The sequence below is a fragment of the Cheilinus undulatus genome, linkage group 3 (assembly GCF_018320785.1).
Source record: "Cheilinus undulatus linkage group 3, ASM1832078v1, whole genome shotgun sequence".
Classification (NCBI taxonomy): domain Eukaryota; kingdom Metazoa; phylum Chordata; class Actinopteri; order Labriformes; family Labridae; genus Cheilinus; species Cheilinus undulatus.
Window position 1 is genome coordinate 32,115,212 of NC_054867.1, and position 25,523 is coordinate 32,140,734.

The 25,523-nt window shown below is 39.9% G+C and overlaps 2 protein-coding genes across 4 annotated transcripts; both read right to left on the bottom strand.

Moving 5' to 3' along the window:
* Window positions 1-127: 127 nt before the first annotated feature.
* rab44 (RAB44, member RAS oncogene family) lies at window positions 128-17,241 on the bottom strand. 3 transcript variants are annotated; one of them, XM_041782303.1, is made up of 10 exons: window positions 12,918-17,241; window positions 12,229-12,302; window positions 8,622-8,710; window positions 8,340-8,474; window positions 8,185-8,266; window positions 4,724-4,838; window positions 3,119-3,217; window positions 2,949-3,025; window positions 2,711-2,821; window positions 128-265 (listed from the first exon to the last, which is right to left on the bottom strand). In XM_041782303.1, the coding sequence occupies exons 1-9, from the start codon at window positions 17,205-17,207 to the stop codon at window positions 2,734-2,736; spliced, it is 5,049 nt and encodes a 1,682-aa protein (XP_041638237.1). In that variant the 5' UTR covers window positions 17,208-17,241; the 3' UTR covers window positions 128-265; window positions 2,711-2,733. The 3 variants fall into 3 exon arrangements, with proteins under 3 accessions (XP_041638237.1, XP_041638228.1, XP_041638220.1); XM_041782294.1 differs by lacking the exon at window positions 128-265 and adding an exon at window positions 316-2,558; XM_041782286.1 differs by lacking the exon at window positions 128-265 and having other exon boundaries at window positions 316-2,821.
* A 2,418-nt stretch (window positions 17,242-19,659) lies between these two features.
* Window positions 19,660-25,266, bottom strand: LOC121507307. Its single transcript, XM_041783587.1, has 2 exons — window positions 25,228-25,266; window positions 19,660-24,951 (listed from the first exon to the last, which is right to left on the bottom strand). The coding sequence occupies exon 2, from the start codon at window positions 24,931-24,933 to the stop codon at window positions 19,660-19,662; it is 5,274 nt and encodes a 1,757-aa protein (XP_041639521.1). The 5' UTR covers window positions 24,934-24,951; window positions 25,228-25,266.
* Between the last annotated feature and the right edge of the window lie 257 nt (window positions 25,267-25,523).

Sequence of the window (25,523 nt, forward strand, 5' to 3'; positions counted from 1 at the left end):
GTCTGAGCTATAATTGCCCCAGTTGAAGCCTAAATCTAGTTGGTGAAGTCAGAGCGGATCACTTATATCAGATTTGGTGCCCCTGTCTGTTGCCCCTGATGATGCCAGAAGGTGCTACCTCAGCATTTCTGTTTCCCACAAACAGGGTCCTCTGGGATGTGATGAGGTTGCTGCAGTGGCGCCGTTGTTGTCATGCTCTTCATACCAGTGAAGGACTTGTTGTTCCAGTGGGAACACTGCTGTCTTTGTCAGCATGAAGACAACTCTACTTCCACAAGGACACAAATTAACTACGTGAGCTGGCAGTCATTGTTCAGCAGGTTTATTAAGCTGGAAACAGGATATAAAACATTTAGCAACACAGGTCATAAAGAAAAAAAGAAAACTGATTAAATAATTAGGTTAATCTGTACTGGTACTTAACGCTTGACCATTATTTTGCTAGCGCTTTCTCTTTAAGAGCTTTAACTTAATTTATGGTTATTTTTTCAGTCTTGCAGCTGTTAGGCAAATGAGAACAGTATGTGTTACAAACATTTATAACAGATGAGGGACATAAAACATAATTATCTACTTAAAAATGGCAGAACTTTGTGTAATAAACAGCTAAAGTCATAAAATGTTGCTGTTTTCATCAGGGATATTGCACAAGCAGGACATAAAAAATTAGATTAAGTCCAAAAAATACATTTAATTGTTTTGAATCTTAGATTTTATTACATCCTTGATAATTTTATGTTGTTTACACTTCAGAATGTAGCAGGAATAAAAATAAAACACTTGGTATATGAAAATACAAAGAGTCTTTACTAAAAAAGACTCTTTATTTAAGCTGTTTACTTTTTCAACCATATCTGAGAAACTTTTCTGAACTAAGATATCTCTGGGGGAGATTCATTAGTAAATTAATTCTCCTATACCAGGAACAAGAACCAAAAATACTGATTTAATGGGTTTGTTTCTCAGAGAAGAGACAGGTATGATACGCTAGAAAAAAAGCTGAATATTCAAACAAAAGCATTTAAAATAACATGCATAATTTAAGAAGCATTGCCTTAAATAATTCCATCTGTTCACTGCAGCCTTGAAAGTAATTATGCAGCAACTTTACAGTATCATTAAATATTTATTAGAGATTTTTTTGCTTATGTACATTGACAAAATAGGTGTATGCCTATTGTATTGTATGCCAGTGTCCAATCCACTTAACTTATAAAGCCTGCTTTAAAACAGACATTTACCAAATTGCTGCACAGTGACTAGAACACAGATGCAGAGCATTTATTAGGTATTCTCACCCTCTTCACTTTTGTTATGTTGCAGCCTGATGCTATAGTCGATCAAATTCATTTTTATACTCATTGATCTACACTCAGTACACCACAATGACAAAGTGAAAACAGATTTTAAAAATGTTTGCAAATTTAGAATAGAAAACTGAATACCACATTGACATGAGTTTTCAAACCTTTGCAAAAACACTTGAAATTTAGGTCAGGTTTCTCCCATTTCTCTAAATCTTTGCTGAGATGTTTCTACACCTTGATTGGAATTCACCTGTGGTTAATTAAATGATTAGACATGATTTAGAAAGGCATACACCTCTATAGAAGGCCTCACAGCTATGCATATCAGAGCAAAAACCAAGCCATGAGGTCAAAGGAACTGCCTGCAGACTTTAGGGACAGGATTGTTGAAGGCACGGATCTTGGGAAGGCTACAAAAAATCCTGCTTTAATGAAGGTTCCCAAGAGTGCAGTGACCTTCATAATTTTCAAATGGAAGAAGTCTGGCTCAACCAAGACTCTTCTAAGAGCTGGTCACCTGAGCAATCTGGGGAGAGGGGGCCTCAGTAAGCTTTGATATGCATTGTCAGCTGTGAGGCCTTATATAGAGAGGTGTGTGCCTTTCTAAATAATTTTCTAATGAGTTTATTTTTACACAGGCGGACTCTTTTAGGAGGTAGTTTATTCCATAGTTTAAGAGGCACCACAGAAAATAATTCATCATCTCAGGTTTTTGATCTAATCTTAAGGAAGATGAGAGGAAGCTGATCAGCAGACCACAGAGACCACAAGAAGTCTACTTGGTGCTGATCAATTTAAAGATGTAAAAATGATAAAGTTAAAATTGAGTCTAAAAAACTGGGGGAAAATGGAGGGAGGTCAGGGTGGAGGCGATATGTTTATTTTATCACATACCTGTTAAAAATAGAGCAGCTACATTTTGGACAAACTGTAAGCATGCAAGGGAGAGCTGATTAACTCCAATATAAAGTGCACTAAAGTAGTCTAAATGAGTATATATAAAAGCACAAATCCCTCACTCAGATTCTTGCAGAGATAAAACCAATTTGATACTGCATAAAAGCCTCAGACGATAAAAACTGGATTTAACAACAGAATGTATCCACCATAAAATCACTGTCAATCTTTATTAGTAAGTGAGGGTTTAAAGAAAGTTAGCAAGGGTCCAGGTCAAGTTCTTCAGACAGTCCAGCAGACGTTTTATAGAACTGTCATCATTTCGTCTTAAAGGCAGGTATATTTGTGTGTCATCTGCATAAAGATGGTATGACATACCATGCATTTAGAAAACATTCTTTCAGTCTTTTTTCAGACTTTCTCAGTTGTGTAAATGAATAACCTTATTGATAGATAAAAGCAAACAAAAGTGTTTTAAGTAGCTGTCATAGTTGTGATGTACAAACTTTTTGAAAGTCAGTCCAGCTGCTCAGCAACATCTTGATGATTTCTTCTTTTGTGGCTCTTTCAACAACACGGTGGTTTCCTCTCTTGTGTCAGCTTTTTGACTCAACATCCTGGCAACAACATAACAAAAACACTGTATTATGATCAGTTTGAGCAACATCAGAACACATGGATCATTAAAGGGCATTCTAAAGATCACGATGTAGTCATGACAATGAGAAAAATAAAATGTGTCACCTGGCCACACTTTCCAAAGACTGAATCACATTTTCTCCTGTGGCAGCGCTGCACTCCATGAAGTAAAAGTTGTGCTCCTGTGGAGTAAATCTGCCGCCTTTAGTGATTGTTCTGTGATCATTTTAAATTTTGATTGGCAAAGATTGGCTTCATATGCTGTATTGCTGTACCTTAGCAAGAGTTTCTCCCTCCTGAAATGTGACCTGACGATCAGTGAGGTCGCTTTTATTCCCAAGGAGTAAAACAGTAACATCCTCTGCAGCCCCGTCCTGTAAAATAAATCTGAGTGTGAAATGATGGTATGTGCTGATATAGAAGACATAAGTTTGTAAGATAAGAACCTATTTTCAAGGAAAACATGGTTTATCCTTGATCTCAGCCACAAATATGGCAGTACCCAAAATCCTTGAGTTTCACAGTGACATCTCTGATTGGTGTGACCTGCTGTGACCAACATTTGGAAAGGGCAGAACTTTTCAAAATATTCTTGGAAGGGTGTTTTGAAGAACGTTCTGTCACATTCATAATGGGCCAATCAGAGCAACGAGACAAAATTAAGTTGTACGCTTGCAGTTCACCTGAGCTGACAGGACACTGCTGCCGTAGTCTGTGAATAGTGGAGCTTCTGGCTGAACAAAACTGATGCCAAGGTTGGTCAGGAGACGTGCAAAACATCTTCTTTGCCAAAACAAGCTTTCTGTGTGGCTCTTCACTCTTGTTTTAAAAAGAAATGTGGTCTTATTCTGATTAATTTGCCGCTCACTACAGTTTAAGCCTAGCTATTTGCTACCTTAGCATAACAATTGCAAACTCATGCCAAAGCAGGCTGGGAGAGGGGTGAAAACATCTTTTCTGTCATTAAATGCTTTAAGTGCCACTACCACTGTGGCTACATCCGAGCTAATCAAAACAATAACAGCCACTATATCTACCCACTTACACAACAACTAGCTCCCTGTCCCTGTAACTGTCACAAACTCATGCTGAAGCAGGTTGGCCGAAGAGCCATAACCTCTTTTGCAATCATGAAATGGTTGTAGTTTTTTTTTTACTCTATTTCATACAGAATGATGGTCCAGTTCTGGTAAAACTGAGGCTGTATTAGAGCTACATACTACTAATCACCACACAGGAGGCAGCCATAACAAACAACTTAACCCTGCCAGTAGCTACCGCCTTGTTCTCCTCAAATGTCTGAACTGTGTTCAGGTTAGTCCAAACATTGTAGATTGGAGCTTTTCCAGATGGATCTGCCTGATGATAGACATGCATGATGATGGGCAAATCTATCAGCTTGCAAGATTATTGCCCCTTTGCCTTTAAATCCATTTTCAAATGCCTGTTTTGCCAAATCAAGTGTTTTATCATCACAACCATTTGGAGAGCTTGAAAAATGTACTTAAGGATTTTAAGAAAAGTCAATGGTGGATTTAAAGGTGGGATTAAATCTGGAACCTGAGCTGCCAAAAAAGTAGAACAGCACTGTTGAGCTCAATAACCAGAGTCAAATAATTTGTATGGGATTAATTGTACATCATTCGTTTTGCTTACTGACATTTCTTCTGTGTGATGCATTAATGAAGTTATAACACCATTACAACACTGCATCATTATTTAGTATGCACTGGCACATATACAAAAATACCATGATAACCCAGCCCTCATCACTGAAAGGCACATAAATAAATACACATTTGAATATTACGTCTGGCATTATCAACTGCTAAAAGACTCACCTGATATTGTAACATTATTATTATTTTATTGTGTCCTACCTGAATACAGCTGGCCCAGTAGCTGACTGCAGAAAAACTGTGAGAGGAAGTGATGTCATACATAAGGAGAAAGGCCTGGGCTCTGTGGAAAATTTGTCTTGTGATGCTTTGAAACCTTCAAGGATCAAAAAAAAAGAATGTGTATAAAGACAGGAGAAACCAGAAACTCTACAAAACTCACAGAAAAGTACTAATTTTCTCTCAGCCATTCAGAGGTTGACAGAACAGTTGGCATTGTAGTCAGTGAGAAACAATGGGCTGTGACTGAACTGCCCAAAGGCTGAATGTGTGCTGCCATGACTGTCTAATGATACTGGTTGGTTGAGTTTGCAGAGAGTTCCCTGAAGCTTTTCCGAGAAACAAATTTGGAACATCTTCTTAATCACTATTGCACAACAGCTTTTACAATGAAATCTTTGTTACATGACATGTAATTATTCATATTTTTAAAACACAAAGTCCCTTAATTCAGGTTTGGGGATTTTGGACTCAATCTTGCTGATCTATCTCATCTACAGTGAATCTCTGAACAGCACAGATAACCCTTTGCCCACATGTTATTGTTTAATATAAATTTAGACAGCATGCTAAACATAGGTACCTGTTATGTCCTACTCTGTTTCAACTAAAATCTCTCGTCTTAATTTCAGAGGGCAAAGCATCTCTGAGATGAGCCAAACCAGTTCTGAAACTGGTCTGAAGGACACTTTGCATCACTTTAAATGTGCTTTGAGTGCATGCATTGAGTTTGTTCCAGAAAGCTGCTGCGGGTGACTTACATTTACATAATCCATGACAGGTGACAATTGAAAGTGCACAGAGGATGTAACTCATGTAAACACTGACGTGTTCTCATCTGAAGTCTTGGCTGAAAGTAAAGGTGTACACACAGCTAAGGAGCTGGGAGGCTGCCTTCAAATAATGTGAATAGAGTGCAAATATGATGGTGGAAAAAGTTAAACGAGAGAAAGCACATCTACATAAATAGAAAAGTGTCGCTTGTGGGAAATATAGTCCACTCTGCACATTTAGACCTTATAAACCACAAATAACATCCTGTAAATGTAGCAATGATGCCTCTCTCTACAGCCTTCTCTCCTTCGCCTCCCCGGTACATACTGGGGGAGAGAGCTGTATACTGTATGAGTCTGATTTCAGGCACATTAAAACAAATATTTCCATACTGAGATGGCTTGTTTGTGAGTTTAAATGCCACCGTAGTAATCCTCACAGGCATGAGAGTGAACCATGAGTTTATAAAACCATCCTGAACAACACAAATCATCAAAAAGATATCCAACTCATGAGTAACAAGGCCCATGGAAATAGAAAATACAGCTTTTACCCATCTTAAGCCCAATGTTCCTACATGTTTATTATTGGGGCAGGACGTATAGTGCCTATAAAAATGATTCACCCCCTTGGATGTTTTACCATTTTAATGATTTTATAAATTAATCATGGTCAATATAATTCGTCTTTTTTGACACCCACATCCAAAAAAAATGAAAACCGATTCAGGAGGGAGAAACTCTTAAACAAAATATGTCAGGTAAAATAAGTGACTGCATAAATAATAACCTCTTTTTAAAATGACTGACTTAGTTTAATAGGGGCCCAGCCAACTGGTGCTAGTAGTCTCACAATTAGTGAAATGGGGAGTGCAGTGAATGTGTCTCAAGTGATTATAGTATAAAAACACCTGTGTCTGAAAGGCCCAGTCACTAGTTAATCAGTATTCCTAGCTACTATTACACCACAGAGACAAAAGAACACACCAAGCAACTCAAAGAAAAGGATATTGAAAGTATAAGTCAGGGGACGATTCAAAAACATTTCCAAGGCACAGAACATCCCCCAGAGTTCAGTTAAATCCATCATCAAGAAATGGAAGGACAATGGCACACGTGTTAATCTGCCTAGATCAGGCCATCCTCACTAACTGAGTGACCGTGCAAGAAGGAGACTAGTGAGAGAGGCCACCAAGACACCTATGACTACTCTGAAGGAGTTACAAGCTTCAGCAGCTGAGATGAGAGACTCTGCATACAGGTTCTTCCCTATTCAAACCCCTATGGGAGAGTGGCAAAGACTGTTGAAGAAAACTCTTTAAATCTGGACTGGACTTCACCAAAAGACATGTGGGAGACTCCATGGTCAAGTGGAATAAAGTTCTGTGGTCTGATGACAACAGAATGGTGCTTTTTGGCATTCAGACAAGACGCTACATTTGGTGGACACCAAACATTGCACATCACCACAAACACAACATCCCCACTGGGAAGCACGGTGATGGCAGCATCATGCTGTGGGGATGCTTCTCAACAGCTGGCCTTGGAAGGCTTGTAAGGTAGAGAGTAAAATGAATGCAACAAAATATAGGAAAATCTTGGAGGATGATCTTATTCAGTCTGCAAGAGAACTACGGCTTGGGAGGATATTTATTTTATAGCAAGACAATGACCTGAAACATTCAGCAAAAGCTACACAGAAATGGTTTAAAGACAACAAGGTGAATGAGTGACTAAGTCAAAGCTTCTACTGAAAACTGACTTGAAAAAGGTGAATATTTATGCAGTCATCTATTTCACCTTAAATATTTTTTATTTAATTGACATCGTACAAATCTGTTTATCCTTTGACATTTAAGAGTTTTTTTGTAATTTATTAGTCAAATAGCCAAATTGTACTGACCATGATGGTTTATAAAATCAATCAAAGGGTAAAACATCCAAGGGGGTGAATACTTTTTTAGGCACTAAAATTCAAGATAACATTTTTAAACTTTTATTTCCAAATAAAAGAAGAGAGAATAATACATTTATATTTTGACACAAAGGGAACATATTATAAGTGATGAGGTATCAATTGGCTTCCTTTTTCCTCTTGATCTAATTTCAACAATCATTGCCTACATTCAATACAATGAAATCTGAAAGATCTCCGCACGTCCCGCATTGTAAATGCTGCGTAAGTTAGGCTTTACATTAGTAAAACTGACTGGCCATCAGATCTTCAGTACTGTCTTTACTTGACCATTTTCCCATTTGAAACATTTGCAGGTATGCATAAGAAGAAAAAAAGCAGGTGACCAAGGAATTATAGACTGGTTTCAGAGAATTTCTCTAATTTTTTATGGCTCTGAAATCTGTTTAACTATTTGTAGTAGAACTACATTTGCTTTAGGCTGATAGAATCATGTACTTTCTCACAATTATGAAATTGATCTTGTAAATTCTTTCTTTCTCTAAATCTTTCCTAGATTCTTCATGTAAAATTGTTACATTTGCCCTTAAATGTTCTTGTGGAAAAGAAACCTGATATCAAGGTATAACTTGTGAGAAAGCTGTATTTAGTCATTTTAATTTTCTGGAATAACAATTGTTTTATCTGTTGTCCATATTTGTTGAAAAACAGACACAACTGACACAAGCATCTTTGTCTTGAAAGGGGAAACCTACCTTTCTTGCCCTGCTGTGTCCCACAACTGCAGCATCACAACTTTTCCATCCACCACCACAGTCCCCAGGCATGTATCAATCCCTAAATAAGTATTCATGTTTTATTACAATGCATCTTGATAGGAAAATAGCAGGATAAAGATTCAAGTTCTTACCACAAGAAGCAGGTAAGTCTGTAGAAAACTTTCCAACTACAGCTCTTTTCATGAAGGCGGTTTTACCCACACAGCTGTCGCCGACCATCACCACATTGTAAGAATTTGATCTGTTGACTGCTTCTTTAGAGTTGACTGTTAAATCAAAAACAAAAACATTTTATGTCACATTTCATGTTTCTTTTAATATTCAACATCCCTCTCTCATTATCTTTCTATGATCAGCCACATTTTGCTGTGGCTCTGACTAGTCTAAGTAAATGTTTTCCATTTGATATTTACCCAGGGAGAACGTTTTTTGACCTTCCTGACTCTGGTGGATTCCAGCAGAGGGTTGTTGAACTCGAGTCACTTGTTGGGATTTCTTCTCACTGCAGAAAAGAATGCCATCAGACACAGATCAAACAAAACTCAGTGCAGAAACAGTCGTCAGTGTCTGCAACAGTTTGCATTTTGTAAAGAGACTGTGATCCCATAGGTATGTTTACTATTTTTTACCAAAAGGCAAAGGGGCTCCAAATCAAAGTCATTATAGGTGTGCATAAGACAGCAGATATTATATCTAAAATACATTATTTTTATTATTTTTTATTATAATTGTACATTTCTATGGATATGATATGATACAAACATTACTCATAGGTGCAACATAAACATCTTCCAGACAATTTCCTCCCTTTTTTAAACTTTAATTCATCACACGCATGTGTTACTAATTGTCCTCTTCTGTTTTACTGATTATCAAATTTACAGCTACTTTCTAACACAGCAGGGCGAGCTCTTGTCTAAACAGGCTTCTCATCTTGGCTCTGTCCTTCCAAGTCCCATTACTTATATCTATCTACAGACTCTTTGATTGGTTTTTACTTTTCTTTTTGGCCATTTTGACACTGGTTGTTGTGTATTTGGATGTAAGTTTGTTTGGCCTTGTTACACAAGAATGTGATTGTACAAGTTCTGAGGAGAGTGTTAGGGCAGAGAGAGCAGCATGTTAAGCCTTTTTGAAGTGTTGGGAGCCATCTTGATGAAACATCGGTGAAAGGAGGTGCCCAGTCCATAGTCCTGATATGTAGGCCCTCTCAGTCCATCTAGTTTTATGGTTGGGCAGTGGGGTCTTTAGAGGCCATGTGGTAGGGTAGACAGTATCAACATTTTCAGCAGCTGGAGCCTGGGTCTGTAGAAAGTGCCAATGCTGTTTGGGTTGTGGTGAAAATTAAGGGCTATGTGGTGGGGTATAGTGTATAAATTATCAGTAGGGGAAAAGCATGGAGAGATGGATAGGCTAGGGGTCCTCAATAAAGCTCTCCCTTATAATCAGGCACCACTATCATGTTTGCCTTGATAGTTTTATTTTAACTTTAGGAGACTGATAGTTTCTGTTATTGTTGTTAAAAAATGGAGCAATAATTTCCATTTAAAAAAATCTTGCAAAATTTCCACTGCAGTATTAATTTGGGGAAAAATGCTGAAACCTGACAAACACTTTTTTTTAAAGAACGTGGTGTAGGCCAAAACTCCATCACAGTGAGGCAATCATGGGATCACTGTTTACAATAGCTGCATGGGAAATCAGAGTCTTCATCACTGTATTTTTAGTGACTGTGGCTGTAGTTGGTTTCTCATTGCTTCGTTTGTCAAATACATGCTGCAGAAACAATGACATGAGCAAAGACTCTTCTCTTGTAGCAGTGGTCTCAGTTGGTGGGATGGAACCTAAAAGTGGTCCAAAAAGGGGGCAGTAATGGGCTAAACAAGCAGTGAACAGCAGTTGGAAGTGGCAAAAATGGGTTTCAAGCAAGCAGCAACCTCTGGTCCTGAAAAATGAAGCCAATGCGAGAGTGCAAAAAATTGCAAAATGGGGAGTGTCTAATCGTGATTGGCTGCAGGATTACAGGAAGTCCTTTACACAACACATGTTAAAAAGCAGTTTTTACACTAGAAATAGACTATTTTACACCCTGGATAAAAAAACAAAACAAAAACAAACGTCTCTTATTATTACGGGGGGGGGGGGGGTTAATTATATTTTATATTTAGGAAAAGCCTCACTGCGCACTGATTGGCATGTCTCATTTGATTGACAGATAGCTTGACAGGCACACGCTAACTATCTGTCAACCAGAAGGCTAGCTTAAATGATAACTTAGCTGACTGGAGGTCGAGCTCAGTGGGTGGGCTCTTATCTGCCATTAGGTTGATCCAAAGCTTGGTTGAGACAGCGATATCACTATGAAAGCTGCCACGGATTGGCTTTAAAAGCTGTTTGAGTCTGCTTATTGTAATCAAACGGCTGATGTCACACAGGCTTTGTCCAATTCTTTTTACAGTCTGTGGTGTCAAGTGGCAGTGGCCTAACCAAGTAGTGAAAAGCAGTTAAAAGTAACAAAATGTGTGGAAAAATAATAATAATAATAATAATAATATCTTGAATTTATATAGCGCCTTTCAAGAAACCCAAGGACGCTTTACAGGAACACATAGACATGGACAAACTACATAAGGGGTAGGATGAGTGTAAGGGGTGGTTTAGTGAAGACTGTAGGCTGTGGTGAACAGGTGGTGCTTGCGACGTTTTTTGAAAATGTCCAGAGATGGAGCGCTATGGATGTCTGCAGGCAGAATGTTCCAGAGGGTGGGAGCTGCAGCACTGAAGGCTCTGTCTCCATAGGTTCGGAGTTTGGTTTTGGGTATGGAAAGTAGGCCGGTGTCTGAAGATCGAAGGTTGCGGGATGGTGTGTATGGATGGAGGAGATCAGAAAGGTACTGGGGAGCCAGAGCATGGAGAGATTTGTATGTGAGGAGGAGGACTTTGTAGTTGATACGGGACTTGATGGGGAGCCAGTGGAGGTGGATGAGGGGTTAAAAGGGGTTTAAAACAGCAAAGATGGCTTAACAGAGGTATAATAAGTGGAAAGTGGCAAAATGGGTTAAAAGGGGGTAATAAAGGGCAGAAAAAGTGGTGAAAATAATTTCCAAAATAGAAAAATGGGTCCCAATTACAAAAATGGGTCATAAGTGAAAATAAGTGGTGAAAAAGGATTAAGAAGTGTCACAAATGGGTTTAAAGTAGCGAAAATGGGTTCAACGTGGCAAAAATGGGTCAACAGAGGCAAAAAATAGACAGCAAGTGCAAAAAAATGGGCAGAAGAAAGTGATGAAAAGGGGTTTAAATGTGTCAAAAATTGGTAAAAAAATAAAGAGGAAAAAATAGGCAAAAAAATGCCAAAAACTGATAAAAACTGGCAAATAAAGGTGCCAAAGATTGGTGTAAAGATAAGTTTAATGTGGTTAAAGTGGAACAAAGAAATAATTTCAACATCGGAACCCAGTAAGGGTTTGACACACTTTTCAGCTCCAAAGTGAAGCGGCTGTTAGCCAGAGTGTAGCACCAATGCTACAGATCCAAACTGATGCTATTAATAAATCACAGCTAGGAAGGGCCCATTCACCTGGCTTGTTAGGGGCCCTGCCAGTACTACGATCAGGCCTGTTGGCAGGTACTGAGCCTGGAACCAGGTGAGAACCCCTGTACCCCAACAAGACGGATCGTATTTTTAATGTGCAAAGCTATATATGGAACTGTAGCATTATTGGAGGCCATAATGTTAATATCTCTGTTTATGGCTGAAGTCACACATCTCGTATGGAAAAAGCTGCTTTTAGCTTCTCTGCTGAGTTCATATAAAACACTTCACAACAAAAATTTAAAGTTCACAGAAATATTCCCATAGGTCTTTAAAATAAAGCATTATTTTAAATAACAGTGTTGTTATCACTTTTTTTAGCCTACTGTGCTTGTTTTGTTGTACTCTTGACATCACAAAAAAAGAGGGCATGCTACCAGTGATTCCTTGAGAATTAAATAAAGGTTGAAGGAAAGAAGATTTACCTCTTTGGTGCTGAGTTGTCTCCTCCTTTCAAGGTGCTGATGCCTGGTGATGCTTCCTCTTTAGTATTTTCAACCTGCACAGGCAAAACATGTCACTTAGATAATTATACTGGTTGCAAATTTAGTCCTCCAAATTACAAATTTTTTTCAAAACATAATTTTGTTTTAAATATTGTGGACCTTTTGAGGGATCTAAAATGAGCCTTTTCAATTTGAACCCTTTGGCATGTAGCAGGTGAGTGTTGAATCTAGTTACTGTAGATATTAATTACTAATGTAAAACAATATTTTTAAAAATGATTTATAGAGAATTAAAAAGAATATATGCCAGGAATCAGCCTTAAAATCATTTTTTGCTGTAGGTCAGCAGAGCTATGTGTAGCTTAGGCTACACACAGAATACAAAATCCGCAGTGTTGAGATCAAGAACTCAGATATGCATCTATGTTCCCCTTTTCACTATGTGAAACTTGTAGTGTGGGCAGAATGTTCCTCATTTCAGTTCCTTGCATCAATTTGTTCGTTTTTGCGAAACATTTTACCAGTGAGTAAGACATTTTACACCAACAGGAAGTACATGACATACATGCAAACAGCTGTCTACTTCTTAAAGTACAATGTAAAACTATTAAAGTTGAAGATTTGTACATGATAATCTTTGAGTGTAAAAGCAAATCTATGCTGCTTACCTCAGATGTCTTCTTCTCATTTGTCTTGACAGCACTTTCATCGGTGACACCTTCACCATCGCTCCCACTTTCAGTCTCTATTATTTTCTCTTCTCTTACAGTTTGGTTTTTATTGCTCTGTTGTCCACGTGTCTTACGGTTAGATCCAAATTTTCTTCTTCTACCAGAAGATGTTGCTTCTGGCATTGCATCCAGTTCAGGGGTGGTGGATTGTTTTGCAGGGAGATAATCTGGAGTTAGTTGATGCTCTATTTTGCTATTAGGCTCAAGATTGTCTTCAGATGTCCCAAGAGCTGTTGGTGTGAGGTGAGAATCACTAATGTGGCTGAACTCGGCTTGTTCCAATACTATGGCTTTCTTTTGTTCAGAGTCATCATCCCCATGTTCTACTTTGGGTTCCGAATCCTCTTCTTTGTTGCCTGAAAAGTAATCTGTCTTTACATCCTCAGCATTTGTCGTGGCCTCTGTTGCCTCGTTATCTATCTCCTGCTTTTGATGCAAGCCATCCTCTTTGGTTTTTGACTTCAGATTCTTACGAGTGGATCCCATTTTTCTTCTGCGATGAGTCAAATTTGGGCTAGCGTTCTTCATCTCAAGATTTGTATTGTGAACTTCTTCATCCACCTTGTTTGACTCCTGTATGCTAGACTCTGTGTTGTTTTGCTCTTCTCCACCTTTGTTCACTTCAGTTGTCACTATTTCCAAATCTGTCCCAGCCACAACCAGCTCTGTGGCTGATTTCAGAGCTTGGTGTTGTAATACTATGGCACTCTCTGGCCTTTCTGCAGTACTTTGTGAACACAAAGTGGTCTCATCTAAAGGCACAGAGTTCTCTCCTGTCATATTAGAGTTTGCTGAGTTCTCAGTTGCCAGATTTTTGTCTGAGATAATATCATTCTCCAAACTTTGTGGGTCACAGGTACTGCCTTGTAGAATTTGCCCCAAGTCAAGATGACTGATGGTTTCCTGAGTTTCCAGTTGTTTTTCGACCTCAGCACTGACAAGCCTGGGAATGTCTTCCATTACTTTCATTTTTTCAAGACTTCTTAAATCAGCTTCAGCATCAAATTCCCTCTTTTTGGTTTCATCTTTGCTTTCCTGCACTCTTTCCAGATTCCCCTTGAATAGAATCCTCCGATTAGAGCCAAACTTTCTTTTCTTCTGTTTGGATTTTTCTTGTAAATTTTCACTTCCATTTTCCTCAGCCACATCCACAGCCTGCTCTGCTTTGAGGTTTACCACAGGATTGGTGTCCAGTGGAGCCAAAGACTCAGTCTTGTGTGTAGTAGAAAACAATCCAGACTGGGGTGATGCAGTGATCTCCCGTAAAGCCATAATATTCTCTGTGTCTTGGTCTCTCTTTACCAAATCTTTAAAATTTTCAACTTCTTCGTTCCCCGAAACCGGAACATCCACCTCGGTGTCTGCTTCTGTTTTATAGTCGTCGAACATAACATGTCCCACTGTTTCTACTGTATCATTGGTCTGTTGTGTAATTATTATTTTGTCTTTGTCATAAGGTGATGGTTCCTTGTTTTGGATGTGATAGTCATCTTCTTGCTCAAAAGGATCAGAAGAGAATGGCCTGATGAAATCGATATCATCATGACAAGGAATATTCTCAGTGTCTAAATAATCTTTCAGGGCTGGTGATTGTACCAATTCTGTAAGCTGACTTAAATTATCAAGGTCATTATATCCTTCCTTTTGTCCCACATTATCATCTTTTACATTTTGTGACAAAACCAGGCCTGTGTTGCCGTTGTCATTTCTTACTTTAATGGGGGGGTTGAGTTTGAAGTCTTCTTCTGGTTCGCCTTCCTTCTTTTTATCTATTGCTGATGAAATTTCTGTTGCTTTTATGTTGAGTGCTTCATCATTGCTCCTCTTTTGAACACATTCTTCTTTTGACTCATGTAAAGTTTCAGTAACAATGTTCTCGACATGCTGTTGTCTTTTACTTCTACGACTTGATCCCAGTTTTCTCCTGTTCCTAATAGGGTTCCCATTGGGGTTCATGTGCTGGGATTCAGAGTCTGAAGGAACATTAATTTCAGCTTGCAGGGCTTGCACTGAAGAATCACCCTCCTTAACTGTGGACCAGATATTTTCATCTTCTTCTGGCATTTGTGTTGGCTTTACCTCATCTTCGTGGGTTTCAGTAACATTTTCCCCAGGATGATGATCATCATTTGCTTGCTCAAAGGCCTCAGAGATGGTAGATTTTGCTGGATGATCTTCGAGCCTGTCATAAAGAGGGAAGTCTTCCTGCTTACTTGGACGATCAAAGGAACTCTTTATAGTCAACTCAGGTTGGTTAATGTCACTCACTTCAGCTTCCTCTATCAGGTTTGACAAAACCATTTCTTTGCTTATGTTAGGACTCTGTTTCACACTTTGGCCAGCACTGTCAAGTTCATGCTTTTCTTGCGTTTGGGCTGGTAGTGTCACATCCTGGTCATGAAAAGCATCCTCTGAATGATAAGCACCTCTGGTGTCTTCATCCTGAAAAGTGCCAGATGTGTCCATTCCTTCAAGAGGCACTAACATTGATTCATTACACTCCTCCACTCTTAATTCTCCCTCATTTACTCCATGATCTTGGAGATTTTCACTTTCAGGAATTGGGCTTTCCAGGTTCTTCTCGGGATAGTTTGCTGGTGTGGGGTTTTGAAGCCCAGAATGTGTAATGGCAAGATTTGAAGTGCCATCATGTGGTACAGGGATGCTGACATCATAGTCAGTCTGTTGACTGAGTTCTTCTTGACCTACTGTCTCTGTTCCTAGTTGCATTTGTGATGTTTCCAGTTCCTCCCTGCCCCTGGTACTTTCTCTGTAGTCAATAGCTGAGTCTTCCAAGTTAGAGATCATTTCTGATTGTTGTGTTTTTACAGATTTACTGTCCTCATCTTCAAACAGGACCTTCTCCTGATTGCTGAACACATTACCATCTGGATTTGGATTGTCTTGCATAGTTACCAAATCAGTGCTTTCCACATTCAACTCAGGCTGGCACAGGTCACTTACTTGGTCTTTTGGGTGTCCAGATAGTAAATCAGAACTTGACATTTCTGTTGCTTTTACATCGAAGGCTTCATCATTGCTCCTCTTTTGAACACATTCTTCTTTTGGCTCATGTAAAGTTTCAGTAACAATGTTCTCGACATGCTGTTGTCTTTTACTTCTACGACTTGATCCCAGTTTTCTCCTGTTCCTAATGGGGTTCCCATTGGGGTTCATGTGCTGGGATTCAGAGTCTGAAGGAACATTAATTTCAGCTTGCAGGGCTTGCACTGAAGAATCACCCTCCTTAACTGTGGACCAGATATTTTCATCTTCTTCTGGCATTTGTGTTGGCTTTACCTCATCTTCGTGGGTTTCAGTAACATTTTCCCCAGGATGATGATCATCATTTGCTTGCTCAAAGGCCTCAGAGATGGTAGATTTTGCTGGATGATCTTCGAGCCTGTCATAAAGAGGGAAGTCTTCCTGCTTACTTGGACGATCAAAGGAACTCTTTATAGTCAACTCAGGTTGGTTAATGTCACTCACTTCAGCTTCCTCTATCAGGTTTGACAAAACCATTTCTTTGCTTATGTTAGGACTCTGTTTCACACTTTGGCCAGCACTGTCAAGTTCATGCTTTTCTTGCGTTTGGGCTGGTAGTGTCACATCCTGGTCATGAAAAGCATCCTCTGAATGATAAGCACCTCTGGTGTCTTCATCCTGAAAAGTGCCAGATGTGTCCATTCCTTCAAGAGGCACTAACATTGATTCATTACACTCCTCCACTCTTAATTCTCCCTCATTTACTCCATGATCTTGGAGATTTTCACTTTCAGGAATTGGGCTTTCCAGGTTCTTCTCGGGATAGTTTGCTGGTGTGGGGTTTTGAAGCCCAGAATGTGTAATGGCAAGATTTGAAGTGCCATCATGTGGTACAGGGATGCTGACATCATAGTCAGTCTGTTGACTGAGTTCTTCTTGACCTACTGTCTCTGTTTCTAGTTGCATCTGTGATGTTTCCAGTTCCTCCCTGACCCTGGTACTTTCTCTGTATTCCATAGCTGAGTCTTCCAAGTTAGAGATCATTTCTGATTGTTGTGTTTTTACAGATTTACTGTCCTCATCTTCAAACAGGACCTTCTCCTGATTGCTGAACACATTACCATCTGGATTTGGATTGTCTTGCATAGTTACCAAATCAGTGCTTTCCACATTCAACTCAGGCTGGCACAGGTCACTTACTTGGTCTTTTGGGTGTCCAGATAGTAAATCAGAACTTGACATTTCTGTTGCTTTTACATCGAAGGCTTCATCATTGCTCCTCTTTGAACACATTCTTCTTTTGGCTCATGTAAAGTTTCAGTAACAATGTTCTCGACATGCTGTTGTCTTTTACTTCTACGACTTGATCCCAGTTTTCTCCTGTTCCTAATGGGGTTCCCATTGGGGTTCATGTGCTGGGATTCAGAGTCTGAAGGAACATTAATTTCAGCTTGCAGGGCTTGCACTGAAGAATCACCCTCCTTAACTGTGGACCAGATATTTTCATCTTCTTCTGGCATTTGTGTTGGCTTTACCTCATCTTCGTGGGTTTCAGTAACATTTTCCCCAGGATGATGATCATCATTTGCTTGCTCCAAGGCCTCAGAGATGGTAGATTTTGTTGTATGTTCTTCGTGCCTGTCACAAAGAGGGAAGTCTTCCTGCTTACTTGGATGATCAAAGGAACTCTTTATAGTCAACTCAGGTTGGTTAATGTCACTCACTTCAGCTTCCTCTATCAGGTTTGACAAAACCATTTCTTTGCTTATGTTAGGACTCTGTTTCACACTTTGGCCAGCACTGTCAAGTTCATGCTTTTCTTGCGTTTGGGCTGGTAGTGTCACATCCTGGTCATGAAAAGCATCCTCTGAATGATAAGCACCTCTGGTGTCTTCATCCTGAAAAGTGCCAGATGTGTCCATTCCTTCAAGAGGCACTAACATTGATTCATTACACTCCTCCACTCTTAATTCTCCCTCATTTACTCCATGATCTTGGAGATTTTCACTTTCAGGAATTGGGCTTTCCAGGTTCTTCTCGGGATAGTTTGTTGGTGTGGGGTTTTGAAGCCCAGAATGTGTAATGGCAAGATTTGAAGTGCCATCATGTGGTACAGGGATGCTGACATCATAGTCAGTCTGTTGACTGAGTTCTTCTTGACCTACTGTCTCTGTTCCTAGTTGCATTTGTGATGTTTCCAGTTCCTCCCTGACCCTGGTACTTTCTCTGTATTCAATAGCTGAGTCTTCCAAGTTAGAGATCATTTCTGATTGTTGTGTTTTTACAGATTTACTGTCCTCATCTTCAAACAGGACCTTCTCCTGATTGCTGAACACATTACCATCTGGATTTGGATTGTCTTGCATAGTTACCAAATCAGTGCTTTCCACATTCAACTCAGGCTGGCACAGGTCACTTACTTGGTCTTTTGGGTGACAAGATAGTAAATCAGAACTTGACATTTCTGTTGCTTTTACATCGAAGGCTTCATCATTGCTCCTCTTTTGAACACATTCTTCTTTTGGCTCATGTAAAGTTTCAGTAACAATGTTCTCGACATGCTGTTGTCTTTTACTTCTACGACTTGATCCCAGTTTTCTCCTGTTCCTAATGGGGTTCCCATTGGGGTTCATGTGCTGGGATTCAGAGTCTGAAGGAACATTAATTTCAGCTTGCAGGGCTTGCACTGAAGAATCACCCTCCTTAACTGTGGACCAGATATTTTCATCTTCTTCTGGCATTTGTGTTGGCTTTACCTCATCTTCGTGGGTTTCAGTAACATTTTCCCCAGGATGATGATCATCATTTGCTTGCTCAAAGGCCTCAGAGATGGTAGATTTTGCTGGATGATCTTCGAGCCTGTCATAAAGAGGGAAGTCTTCCTGCTTACTTGGACGATCAAAGGAACTCTTTATAGTCAACTCAGGTTGGTTAATGTCACTCACTTCAGCTTCCTCTATCAGGTTTGACAAAACCATTTCTTTGCTTATGTTAGGACTCTGTTTCACACTTTGGCCAGCACTGTCAAGTTCATGCTTTTCTTGCGTTTGGGCTGGTAGTGTCACATCCTGGTCATGAAAAGCATCCTCTGAATGATAAGCACCTCTGGTGTCTTCATCCTGAAAAGTGCCAGATGTGTCCATTCCTTCAAGAGGCACTAACATTGATTCATTACACTCCTCCACTCTTAATTCTCCCTCATTTACTCCATGATCTTGGAGATTTTCACTTTCAGGAATTGGGCTTTCCAGGTTCTTCTCGGATAGTTTGCTGGTGTGGGGTTTTGAAGCCCAGAATGTGTAATGGCAAGATTTGAAGTGCCATCATGTGGTACAGGGATGCTGACATCATAGTCAGTCTGTTGACTGAGTTCTTCTTGACCTACTGTCTCTGTTTCCTAGTTGCATTTGTGATGTTTCCAGTTCCTCCCTGCCCTGGTACTTTCTCTGTATTCCAATAGCTGAGTCTTCCAAGTTAGAGATCATTTCTGATTGTTGTGTTTTTACAGATTTACTGTCCTCATCTTCAAACAGGACCTTCTCCTGATTGCTGAACACATTACCATCTGGATTTGGATTGTCTTGCATAGTTACCAAATCAGTGCTTTCCACATTCAACTCAGGCTGGCACAGGTCACTTACTTGGTCTTTTGGGTGTCCAGATAGTAAATCAGAACTTGACATTTCTGTTGCTTTTACATCGAAGGCTTCATCATTGCTCCTCTTTGAACACATTCTTCTTTTGGCTCATGTAAAGTTTCAGTAACAATGTTCTCGACATGCTGTTGTCTTTTACTTCTACGACTTGATCCCAGTTTTCTCCTGTTCCTAATGGGGTTCCCATTGGGGTTCATGTGCTGGGATTCAGAGTCTGAAGGAACATTAATTTCAGCTTGCAGGGCTTGCACTGAAGAATCACCCTCCTTAACTGTGGACCAGATATTTTCATCTTCTTCTGGCATTTGTGTTGGCTTTACCTCATCTTCGTGGGTTTCAGTAACATTTTCCCCAGGATGATGATCATCATTTGCTTGCTCAAAGGCCTCAGAGATGGTAGATTTTGCTGGATGATCTTCGAGCCTGTCATAAAGAGGGAAGTCTTCCTGCTTACTTGGACGATCAAAGGAACTCTTTATAGTCAACTCAGGTTGGTTAATGTCACTCACTTCAGCTTCCTCTATCAGGTTTGACAAAACCATTTCTTTGCTTATGTTAGGACTCTGTTTCACACTTTGGCCAGCACTGTCAAGTTCATGCTTTTCTTGCGTTTGGGCTGGTAGTGTCACATCCTGGTCATGAAAAGCATCCTCTGAATGATAAGCACCTCTGGTGTCTTCATCCTGAAAAGTGCCAGATGTGTCCATTCCTTCAAGAGGCACTAACATTGATTCATTACACTCCTCCACTCTTAATTCTCCCTCATTTACTCCATGATCTTGGAGATTTTCACTTTCAGGAATTGGGCTTTCCAGGTTCTTCTCGGGATAGTTTGCTGGTGTGGGGTTTTGAAGCCCAGAATGTGTAATGGCAAGATTTGAAGTGCCATCATGTGGTACAGGGATGCTGACATCATAGTCAGTCTGTTGACTGAGTTCTTCTTGACCTACTGTCTCTGTTTCTAGTTGCATCTGTGATGTTTCCAGTTCCTCCCTGACCCTGGTACTTTCTCTGTATTCCATAGCTGAGTCTTCCAAGTTAGAGATCATTTCTGATTGTTGTGTTTTTACAGATTTACTGTCCTCATCTTCAAACAGGACCTTCTCCTGATTGCTGAACACATTACCATCTGGATTTGGATTGTCTTGCATAGTTACCAAATCAGTGCTTTCCACATTCAACTCAGGCTGGCACAGGTCACTTACTTGGTCTTTTGGGTGTCCAGATAGTAAATCAGAACTTGACATTTCTGTTGCTTTTACATCGAAGGCTTCATCATTGCTCCTCTTTTGAACACATTCTTCTTTTGGCTCATGTAAAGTTTCAGTAACAATGTTCTCGACATGCTGTTGTCTTTTACTTCTACGACTTGATCCCAGTTTTCTCCTGTTCCTAATGGGGTTCCCATTGGGGTTCATGTGCTGGGATTCAGAGTCTGAAGGAACATTAATTTCAGCTTGCAGGGCTTGCACTGAAGAATCACCCTCCTTAACTGTGGACCAGATATTTTCATCTTCTTCTGGTATTTGTGTTGGCTTTACCTCATCTTCGTGGGTTTCAGTAACATTTTCCCCAGGATGATGATCATCATTTGCTTGCTCCAAGGCCTCAGAGATGGTAGATTTTGTTGTATGTTCTTCGTGCCTGTCACAAAGAGGGAAGTCTTCCTGCTTACTTGGACGATCAAAGGAACTCTTTATAGTCAACTCAGGTTGGTTAATGTCACTCACTTCAGCTTCCTCTATCAGGTTTGACAAAACCATTTCTTTGCTTATGTTAGGACTCTGTTTCACACTTTGGCCAGCACTGTCAAGTTCATGCTTTTCTTGCATTTGAGGTGGTGGTTTTACATCCTGGTCATGAAAAGCATCCTCTGAAAAATGAGGACCTATGGCATCTTTAACCTGAAAAGTGCCAGATGTGTCCATTCCTTCAAGAGGCACTAACATTGATTCATTACACTCCTCCACTCTTAATTCTCCCTCATTTACTCCATGATCTTGGAGATTTTCACTTTCAGGAATTGGGCTTTCCAGGTTCTTCTCGGGATAGTTTGCTGGTGTGGGGTTTTGAAGCCCAGAATGTGTAATGGCAAGATTTGAAGTGCCATCATGTGGTACAGGGATGCTGACATCATAGTCAGTCTGTTGACTGAGTTCTTCTTGACCTACTGTCTCTGTTTCTAGTTGCATCTGTGATGTTTCCAGTTCCTCCCTGACCCTGGTACTTTCTCTGTATTCCATAGCTGAGTCTTCCAAGTTAGAGATCATTTCTGATTGTTGTGTTTTTACAGATTTACTGTCCTCATCTTCAAACAGGACCTTCTCCTGATTGCTGAACACATTACCATCTGGATTTGGATTGTCTTGCATAGTTACCAAATCAGTGCTTTCCACATTCAACTCAGGCTGGCACAGGTCACTTATTTGGTCGTTTGGGTGTCCAGATACGGATGCAGAACTTTCTGTGGCATCATCAGTCACCCTTTCAGAGGGGTAGTGAATTTCTTGCACTTGTGCTTGCTTAACCTCCTCCCCCTTCCTGTGAACTTCATTTGCAGTGTCCTTTGAATGAAGAACTCCAGCAGCTTCACATGAGCTGAAGACTTCATTTTGTTTCTCATTTTTAGGCAACTCTTCTTTCTGTGATGAAAATTCTTCATGCTCAATACTCCATTCAAATTCTGTACCACTTTGGGGTCTGTGGTTTTCTGTGGTTACCACCATCTTGAGAAGCGAATCTTGTTCCTCTGAATTTAAGCGTTGCTCATTCACCAAAGAGTTGGCTGGTAAATTTACATGTGGCTTTGAGAAATTGTTTTCCTTGTCTCTGTGCTCTTTTTCAGTTACAGTGATTTTGTGGAGTTCTTCATCTGGTATCTTCGTTGACAATTCAACAAGCTTTTGATCAACTTCTGAAACAAAATTCAAACTTGTAAGCCCACTGGCGTCAACCACTTTGCCAAAACTGGCATCATGTTTTAGTTGATTACCTACTTCTTCCATCTGAACAGTATCAAACGTGTCACTGTCTACCATGTTTGTTTCAATTGATATGTCCTCTGCTGTTGTCTCTCCTGTTAATGAGCTTTTTGTAGTTTCAGAGGGCTCATTATCTTTGGTCATTTCGTTGTCCTCCTCGTTAGGTCCTTGGTACATTTCTGCAGCAGTGAGGATGAGACTACTGTTGGTTTGCAGATGTTGAGAGTTTAGAGAAATCTCAGATGGAAGGGTTTGAAAAGATTTGCTCTCCACTTGATTTAAGAGGCCTTCCTTTTCTAGATAGCCTGTTTGGTCTGAGGTGTGATTTATATCATCTTCTACTTTGCCTTGAGTCGTGAATACCTGGTCAAGTGCTGTGTCTTCTCTTTTATCGTCACTTATCCGTGGTCTTTCATACTCCTCTTTTCTGTGATCAAAAGACTCAATGTTGATTACTTTTGTAGGATGCTCATCATGTGTGTCAACAGGGTTTGAAACTTCCTGCTTGGCGACAGAGTCGTCTGAGCTTCTCATGGTGAATTCAGATTGGTCACTGACTTTATCTTGTTTAACTGGGTTTCCAGAAAATATTTCTAAGTGTTCCACAACATTTGGTGTCAAAATTTCAGAGTGAACAATTTCTAAAATTTCTTGACTTTGTGTTAAATGAAACTCTGGTTCAAGAACTGTGTTTACAGCCTCCTCTGACTGATGAGCACCTCTGATTTCTGACAAGGTTGATATCTCACTTTGCTCTTCAAGTGTAGATGACTGTTGTTTTGAAGACGGAACTGTTTCTTTCTCAACAATGCTTTCATTTTCAGGTTGGTTTTGAGGGCTTCTTTCATCCAAGATGTCAAGAAGACACTGATTTTCCACAGGACAGCAAAGTTTTTCAAATTGAGAAGTGTCGAAAGTCATTTCTGCCAGTGCTCTTTCCTCTGACTTCCTCTGAGCTGTCTCAATTGGTAACGACACTTCTGTTTCCAAGCCTTCCTTACCTGCTATATTTTCCACCACTTCATGTGTTGGTTCGTGGTATGATTCAGTGGCAGAATCCTTGATCTGCTTAATCTTATGCTTTCGACTCGACCCAAGTTTTCGTCGGTTCCCAACAGGGCTACAGTCTGAGTCCTGCTCATCTCTAGTCACAAAAGTATCTTGACGATGGGAGTCAAAATAGGTTTCTGTTTCTGACTGAAGCATTTGTAAAGAAGAACTGTTCAAGTCAGCACCAGAGGGATTTTTTTCCATCTCTTGAAATGTCTGGTCAACCTGGGGTTTCATATCATCATCAAGTCCACTTTCTTTTTCGTCCACCTGATCCAGCCCATTGTTAGCTTTAACTGAAGCTAACTGAACTAAATCACAAACATGGTAATCCTCAGTCTTGTCTACAAAACCCTCAAAGGTGTCTTCTTTTTTGTGTTGTTCATCCTGTTTGTCGGCAGAATTTAAAACTTCTTGTTTGGCAGAAGCGCCAGTGCTTTCAAACTTGTACTGGTATGTGTAACTGGGCTCAGCTTGGTTATTCAGATTTTCAGAAATTCTTTCAGTAGGAAGCCTTTCATGCATCAGATTTTCATCATCAGTTCCATGCAGTTGTGTTATCTTCATCTCCTTTTCTGATTGCCAAGCATCTTTGACTTCAGCAGATAAGCTGAAAATCTCTTTCTGTTGCTCTTTTGTTGATAGCTCCTTATTTGGTGCTGAAAGTTCTGCCTGTTGAATATTGCATTCACTTTGCTCAGTCAGGTCTGGTGTGGGAGAAAACGGTTGAGCTAGTGATTCTACATTTGACTCACTCATGTAGCTGCTCTGAGGATTTCCATCCAGTCTTATAATTTCTGTGCTCTCTTCTCTGCCCTTGCTTTCTTTCACCTTCGGGAGTTCTTCAGAAAAATACAAAAGGCCTTCGTGTGTCACAATTTCATGCTCATAATTTTTACTTAAAAAGTTCCCCTCCTCATGTTGTGTTACTGGTGACATTTGTGTTGTTTCTGGGCTTCCTTCACCCTCAGTCTTTTCCTCAACTTCCTCTCTAGGTTTGTGGTGTGATTCTGTTTCTGACTCCTTGACATGCCTTCCCCCTTTATGTCTTCGACTAGACCCAAGTTTTCTTCTATTCCCTGTGAGTTCTGGTGAAGCTGCGGTCTGAGATTGTGAATCGTCAGGCTTGGCAAATGCTAATTCTTTATCTTCAAGTACACTGTGTTCTGCAACAGGGACGCTGTCTGCAACTAAGAACTCATCTGTTTCATTTGTGTTTTTGTGATTTACACCATGCCGACGTGAGCCAATCCTTTTTTTCTTTCCACTTTGTTTGGACATGACGCCTGCTCTTCTTTCCTAAAGCATGAGATATTCATACATGTTTGAAAATGAAGGTTGCATCTACCCATCAGCATCAGAAAAACTGAATCTTAAAAAAATTACAAATGCAAACATGCACTAGTTTTAGTCTCCTTTAACAGCTGGTAAACTAAAAAGCAATGCAGTTCTCCAAATACAGTCACATAAGATACTTGCCATTATTTCATATTTACTGTTTCTTCTTTACAGCGAGATCACTTTAAAGTTAAAATGAGTAAGTCAACGAAAATTGTTTAATAAGCACACCCTTACCTCCTAGATATGTCCCTCTGTCTTCTCATGAGCTTCTCTGAAATGACATCAGCCTACACTTGATGGAAGCTACATTTCACACATAGGGGTTGTTCCTTAACTGCAGCTACAACCGAAAGCTTCCTGTGTTGGTTACTCTTGCAGCCTTTAACACCAAGCAGCAATAACATACAGCACTTCCTGAACCAAATTGAAGACTTTTTCCTGTTTTCTTTCTAAAATCTTATTTTTGCACATTGTGAGTTATAGGTATATCCCCACTGGTTTATCAAACAATGACAAAAAATAGAAGCAAA

Bases quoted from the DNA above. Each gene is read 5' to 3' on its own strand.
- rab44 (XM_041782303.1), bottom strand. From the start codon at position 17,207: ATGTCAAGTTCTGATTTACTATCTGGACACCCAAAAGACCAAGTAAGT. The intron at 12,303-12,917 runs GTAAGCAGCATA...TTGCCTGTGCAG, and splicing joins ATGAGAAGAAGACATCTGAG to GTTGAAAATACTAAAGAGGA. The intron at 3,218-4,723 runs GTAGGACACAAT...TTTATTTTACAG, and splicing joins ACTGGGCCAGCTGTATTCAG to GACGGGGCTGCAGAGGATGT.
- LOC121507307 (XM_041783587.1), bottom strand. From the start codon at position 24,933: ATGTCCAAACAAAGTGGAAAGAAAAAAAGGATTGGCTCACGTCGGCAT.